This window comes from Armigeres subalbatus, chromosome 2 (genome assembly GCF_024139115.2).
Source record: "Armigeres subalbatus isolate Guangzhou_Male chromosome 2, GZ_Asu_2, whole genome shotgun sequence".
Taxonomy (NCBI): domain Eukaryota; kingdom Metazoa; phylum Arthropoda; class Insecta; order Diptera; family Culicidae; genus Armigeres; species Armigeres subalbatus.
This window is the reverse complement of record NC_085140.1, coordinates 319,473,626-319,480,919: the sequence shown is the minus strand read 5'-3', so window position 1 is coordinate 319,480,919 and position 7,294 is coordinate 319,473,626. Positions and strand designations below refer to the sequence as shown.

The window sequence follows — 7,294 nt, the reverse complement described above, 5'->3', positions numbered from 1 at the left end:
TTCTTAGACCATAATCTGAACTGGCCAATTTTCAGTAGGAAACAATGAGAAAGGAAAACTATTAAGCTCTTGTAGTGGAAGTTCTTCACATGTCATAAGACTATTCCATTTATTTCGATCCGATTTAAGCACGAGACGGCCTTACAGTTGAGTACAAAATGCATACGTATCTGTAAAGATAACAACGTGGTGAAATAAAATGGAATAACAAAACTCATCTTATGACAGGGTAATAGGACATCTAATACATTTCCACTTCAACAAAGTACAAGTGCTTTGTGAACACCTCAACCTTGATTTAAAATCGATAATACAAATGATAATATTCGGAAGTGTTGTTAAGTGATGGTCGAAGAAAATAAACAGCAAAGTTGCTATCACATTGGGTCGAACTCGTTAATTCCAACTGCCTACGCCTTATTGATAAGAAAGCATTCAATTCACCAGTTGATTATCACCTGTCGGTGGCTCGTGATTTTAAAATTAGTTTGTTGTTGCCTATGATAGAGATTAGATCTCATCTCAGAAATGTTGCCTATTCTCATCGCGTTTTGTTTAGTTCATTCTTTAGTCCAGTCCGAAGCGTTTATTTTGCCCGGTGACGACAGTCTTCAGGTTGAGGAAGAAGACGCTAAATTGAGTACCGTGGAGCTTGTCACCAAGTACGGTTACCATATCGAGACGCACCATGTTCAAACCGACGATGGATTCGTGCTGGAGTTACATCGAATCACCGGAAGTGGATCAACGAAGTTCGATAAACGCCTACCCCCGGTGCTTGTGATGCACGGTGTTTTTGCGTCTTCGGCCGACTGGGTCCTACTGGGACCGGGAAATGCGTTGGCTTACCTTCTAAGTGACGCAGGATACGATGTGTGGCTTGCGAATGCTAGGGGAAATCGATACTCACGGAATCACACCAACTACACCCCTAACATGAATAAGTTTTGGGATTTTTCTTGGTATGAAATCGGGATATATGACCTCCCAAAAATCGTGGACTACACGTTAAATGTTACGGACAAGGAGAAGCTGCATTACATCGGCCATTCGCAGGGAACGACCGTGTTCTTGGTAATGTGTTCTGAGCGACCTGAGTACAACGAGAAGATTGTGTTGGCCCAAGAGTTGGCACCGGTAGCTTACCTGGAACACATGAACAGTCCACTGTTGAAGGTTTTGGTGAAACATCTCGATGCCATTTCCGTAAGTGAAAGTGATTGAACGTTACGAATATATCGTCTGAGTGATAATTTTTCCAGACCATCGCACATCTTTTCAGCTGGAAAGAGTTTAAGCCCATCCCCGCAGTTGTGTTAGAAGTGGCGAAATACCTTTGTCCAGAGTCCAAGGTCAACAATTTATGCGTGAACGTACTTTTTCAGCTGACTGGCGCCAATCCGGATCAAGTGGAACCGGTAAAAGTCCACAAATTTGAATGAGGCAAAATTTTAATCAAACAAATCGTTCCAGAAAATGATCCCGATTCTGTTGGGTCACATCCCGGCGGGGTCTTCCACTAAGCAGCTGGTACATTTTGGGCAAGAGGTTCGATCTGCGATGTTCCGACAGTATGACTACGGTAAGCTGAAAAACGTCTTTGTGTATAACCAGCCGGAACCGCCTGCGTACAATTTGAGCAGAGTGATAGCGCCGGTAATTCTGCACTATGGCCCCAACGACTATTTGACGCACGAAAAGGATGTACTACGGTTGGCAGCAGAGCTTCCGAATTTAGTTGAAGTTCATCGGGTAGGAATGGATTTGTTCAATCATATGGATTTCCTGATCGCTAAGGATGTGAAAGAACTGCTTTATGGTAAAGTAATTGCCAATTTGGAGAAATTCAACGATAAAATAATTGTAGGGTTCAATTAGCGTTACTGGGTGTAAAGTAAAAAAATAAACTCTGCTGTATATCAACACAAATGCTTGTCCCGTTATATCCGGCGCCAATCGGGACTAATGAAGAAAAATTTAGTCTTATACTTAAATCTTTACTGTCTTAAAATTGCTAATACACCCGATTCTTTTTTACACGGGGGATGCGTTCCGTGTAAAAAAAGTTTTCAGTTCAAAATTCGAAAATCCGTGTAAAAAAAGTTTTATGATTTCTCGACGAATCATGCAAAATGGAGCAACTTTGCAAAAATTTTGTATGGGATTTTTTTACACGGCCGTGTAAAAAAATCCGTGTAAAAACAGAATCGGGTGTACCAAACAACCTTCACATAATAATGTATATATCAACAGCACTAAGATAAGAACCAGGCCATGTTCGCGTATGAACGTAGTGCCATGGAAAGCTTAAAAAGTACAAATAACATGAATCCACATCAAGAGGCCACACGAACCTATAATTTGTCAACAAATTGAGTCAAATTAATCCACAAGCAAATTTCCAGCTCATTTGTTTTATGGTCAAGCTGTTGACAGAGATTTGAAACCAACTCACTCGGACCGGTTGGGCGACACACTGTCAAGTCCCATGTAATCATTCTAATAGCGGTGGCGGGTGGTAGCATTTTACCTATTAGACACTGGACAGTTTTATGATCTGCTGAAACCTTTACTTTTGGATATTGGACTACCACCCATGCGCTTCTGTCAACTTATAGCACCGTGCTCGTTGCCAACAAAATTAAGAAGCAGATTTAAAAAAAACCAAAAGGGCCTTCATAAATCCCGTCTTGGTTCCCACATGGCCCAAGTGACGAAATGACATTAAAAGTTAAAACTGTATCACTCCAACGTATAAGTACATTCGCGCCGCGGGTGCACTGCAGCGGTACTCGCTTTCAGTCTGGGCTCGGATATGTCTCAAAACTCCGGGTGGAGCATAATAAACAACTATCAATGTGGAGCAGATAGTGGTTGGGTGAGCAGCAGCCCATGTACCTATCTGTTCGCCGTTTTGCTCAGAAGGAGTTGAAAGGTACCAACCACGATATTTAGCTTTGTTTAGGGCGATTTTGGGGCGCGGCTCGTAAAGGTTGCGCCCGAACAGCGCCGTAAACCTGATCAGACAGTCTGAAAGGCGTTTGCGTTTGCTTTGACTTTGGCCGGTCGGTGGGAGCACTGACTGTGCACTTACACGAAGCATGTGCTTCGAATCTGTATAGCCGCACAAAATACCCTTTTACCTTTGCCCAAGTCCGAGTTTGATTCTGATTTCAAAAGCGGTAGAATCGGGCCTCGGACAAAGAATGGGTTTCAATTGTAGGTCGACATTTATCCTCTTTGGATGTTGTACGGGGTAGCAGAACTTCGTAATTATGTAATACTTGAACTTAGGAACGTACATGAAAGCTACGTTTAACTTTCATTAGTTTTTGTCGACAGTCGACTCTCCACTTCTCGATATTGAATGGACCTTCTAGATAAAGGAGAGATCGAGAAATGCAAGAAGCATTGAAATAGGCACTAGATCGAAAATCACAGCTCACAAAAATTATAAACAAATCAAATTTCTTTTCATTGCTTTGATTTTCATGGGATGAATATTGAAGCTATGAGATGAAGTTCAGGAGCAGTAACCCAGTAGATGCATAAGTATTAGATTGCTAATGTCGTTCCTGTTCGCGTGACTAACATCTAGGTCACTTCGACATGGCAGCCAAAGTACTGGCACTACAAGTGTCAAACCGATTTTGGTGATGAAACAAAACATGCACTACAACATGATGTATAAATTATGGCCAATTGAAGCTTGTTGAAGCATATTTTAGCAAAATAATTTAATTGACTACAGCGCCACTAGCGTTCTAGTACTTAGGCTTCTACTAGCACCTCCTGCCATTTTTTGTTCTTGATTTGTTTGTTATTGCGGAAAGATGGTCTAGTAATCAAGAAATTTGATTATATTGACATAGGGAGAGAGAATGCTGAGCAAAATATGTACAGAATACATCGAGGGTGAGAGATATCGCGATAGGGCAAAAGACCCAATAGTGGAGGAACTAAGCTAGTTGAACCACCATTTGTTCGTTAACACCACTTCTGTACTTTATTTCGCTTACCTTAAGTATTTATTCGAAAGCTTCTCAATTATATTTCTATCTAAAAATGGTCTAGTCGCAGTAGAATCCATCGTTGTTACCTAAAACGATACATCCAATTATTGGTGCAATGTTCCAATAGTTGCGGTATTTTTTAACTTGTGTTCCTATAGTTGCGAATCCCATTGTTTTCATATGATCCTCGCAACTATGGGAACACTACCGCAATTATTGGTGCGAAGCAGAGACAAAGATAAGGTATTTTAGTGATACTTTACCGATTTTGATGCGATTTCCAACCTGTTTTATTTTATTTCACTTAATGACAGGTCAACAAATTGAATATTCACATGGGTTGCTGCGTTTAATACGTTGATTATGTGAAAATAACACTACCGCAACTATAGGAACACCCACGACTATGGGAACTTTTACCCTAACGAGGTTATCGAGGTGCAAAAAGCAAAATTTATATTGGGTTGGAGGTACCGAGGGAGCTATCGAAGGGAAAGATATCGAGAAACAGAACATCGACATGTAGAGATTCGACTGTAATAATAATATGCCCGAACCAATTATGTAATTTCCGCCGTGGCTCGACAGGAACTGTATAAGATGAAAGTTTACTTTTCCATGCTGTCTTTCCATCCACATATCAACTGAGGGATGATCCGGTGCGGTGGTGGGCCCAACTCCCTCTTGTCGCACTGCTTCTTGCTAATCGAACCAAATCTAGCTATCCTTCTAACATTTTCTAATAACTTTCCAGTGACTGAAATAAACTATTTTTTTTTTCAAAATGATTGATGCGTGTAAAAAGAAAATCGTGTATAAATAAAATACATACCTATTTTTTTAAAGTTACGAAAAAATGATGCACAGGATCTTCTACCGATTATGATGCTACAATTGATCTATTGCTCCAGTTATCCAAGAATTTCATGGAATAAAGCGTTAAGGTCTATCTACATAACCAAAGGCTATGCGGACTGTTTGGAATATTATACATGACCGTTGTGGAACATATAATAGAATGTGTTCACAATTCATCCGAGACATCTATTCTATGTACGAGAATTTATTCTATGGACCACAAATGGCCTGTACCACATTTAAAACTGGCCAATAGATCTCTGATTACGCGTGTAATGTATCAGAATAAAATAGCAAAGTGGGGAAAAGGAGAAGTTTATTGAATATAGTTTTCAAACACCTGTTTTATAGAGTTTTGAGCTTTTTAAGCGATGATTTGGATGTATGACCCCAAGTTAGAATTACGTAGCTAATATGAGCAAAATAGAACCTTAAAAGAATATCACGTGAGACGAAATAACTAACCCTACGCAGAGAGATGAAACTTTTTTTCAACATATTTTATGTGATATAATGTGGAATCCAGAATTAAACCTAAATACTTGAATGTTTTTACTTTTTCTATGCAACAAGAGTTGAACGAAACTTGGTTGTGTAGGTCTATCTTTTTACGAAAAGAGTGAAAAATCATGAATTTTGTTTTAGATATGTTTACGATAGAAGGTATCATCGAAATATTTGGATAAAATGGTCAAGTCATCCAACATGTCATTTACTATTGTATTTGCAACATGGTTTGGGTAGAATAAAGCAGTATCGTCAGCAAAGAGACGCGGATTTCTTTTCAGTTTAAGCCTGCTTATGTCGTTCACATATAAGAAGAATAGAAGAAGGCCTATATTGCTACCTTTCGGTACACCAACTTTGATGGGTTTAAGGGAACTTTGTGAATCCTCAATAAATACAAACTGTAGTCTATTTTCTAAATAACTTTTTATAACTCGATTTTCAACGCCTATAATACCATATTTATCCAATTTCCTGAGTAATATTGTATGGTTTAGTGTATCAAACGCCTTACGAAGGTCTAGGAATAGTGCACCAACTAGTTGTTTACAATGGTTTAGGGTCATTTGGCCGAATGCCGTTTGGCCGAATGTCGTATGGCCGAATAGTTGAAATACATTTCCTCATGAAGGGAGAAGGAAGAAGGAAGAAAGAAGAAGGACGAAAGAAGACGGAAGAAGGAAGAATGGTGCAGGAAGAGGGAAGAAGGAAGAAGAAAGAAAGAAAAAAGAAGAAGGAAGAAGGAAGAAGAAAGAAGAAAGAAGGAAGAAAGAAGAAGGAAGAGGAAAGAAGAAAGAAGGAAAAAAGAAGAAGGAAGAAGGGTGAATGAAGAGAGAAGAGGGAAGAAGGAAGCAGGAAGAATGAAGAAGGACGAAGAAAGATTGAAAAAAGAAGGAAGAAAGAAGAAGGAAGAAAGAAGAAGGAAGAAGGAAGAAAGAAGAAGGAAGAAAAAGAAGGAAGAAAGAAGAAAGAAGAAGGAAGAAGGAAGAAGGAAGAAGGAAGAAGAAAGAAGGAAGAAGAAAGAAAGAAGAGAGAAGGAAGAAGGAAGAAGGAAGAAGGAAGAAGGATGAAGGAAGAAGGAAGAAGGAAGAAGGACGAAGAAAGAATGAAAAAAGTAGAGGGAAGAAGGAAGAAGGAAGAAAGAAGAAGAAAGAAGGAAGAAGGAAGAAGGAAGAAGGAAGAATGAAGAAGGACGAAGAAAGAAGGAAAAAATAAGAAGGAAGAAGGAAGAAGGAAGAAGAAATAAGGAAGAAGGAAGGAGAAAGAAGGAAGAAGGAAGGAGAAAGAAGGAAGGAGAAAGAAAGAAATAGAATGAAGATGGAGGATGGAAAAAAGGAGAAAGAAAAAAGAAGGAAGAAGGACAAAGGAAAAAGTAATAAGGAAGAAAGAAGAAGAAATAAAAAGGAAAAGAAGAAGGACCACTCGTAAAATGAGGTCATTTTTTTAACTATTCGGCCAAACGGCATTCGACCAAACGACCCGTTCGGCCAAACGGCATTCGGCCAAATAGCGTTCGGCCAAACGGCATTCGGCCAAATGGCATTCGGCCAGATGGCCTGACACCTTTACAATCAATTCCTTTTATAATATCATCGAGTAATTCAGTGACTGCCGTGGCTGTACTGCTGCTTTGCCGAAACCTGCATTGGTAATTGTATTACACGTTATTTTGATTCAGAAACGTTAAAATGTGGTTCGAAAGTAATTTTTCTAATATCTTATTGATTATGGAAAGCGTGGAAATGGGACGATAGTTGTGTACATTAAAACGATCTCCTTCTTTAAATATAGGTACAACTCTAGCAATTTTTAAACATGATGGATATGTTCCGGATGCCAAGATTTTCTTGCAAGAGTCGGCTAAAATTCTAGAAAATTGTTCTGAATTGTTTTTAATAGCATCAACAGTAATTCCA

At 39.3% G+C, this 7,294-nt stretch overlaps 1 protein-coding gene across 1 annotated transcript; it reads left to right on the top strand.

Annotated features, from left to right (window-relative positions):
* The first annotated feature begins 441 nt into the window (after positions 1 to 441).
* On the top strand, positions 442 to 1,918 carry LOC134216796 (lipase 1-like). The gene is made up of 3 exons (XM_062695595.1): positions 442 to 1,206; positions 1,263 to 1,418; positions 1,474 to 1,918. Exons 1-3 carry the CDS (start codon positions 529 to 531, stop codon positions 1,876 to 1,878), a joined length of 1,239 nt encoding a protein of 412 aa, XP_062551579.1. The 5' UTR covers positions 442 to 528; the 3' UTR covers positions 1,879 to 1,918.
* The last annotated feature ends 5,376 nt before the right edge of the window (positions 1,919 to 7,294 follow it).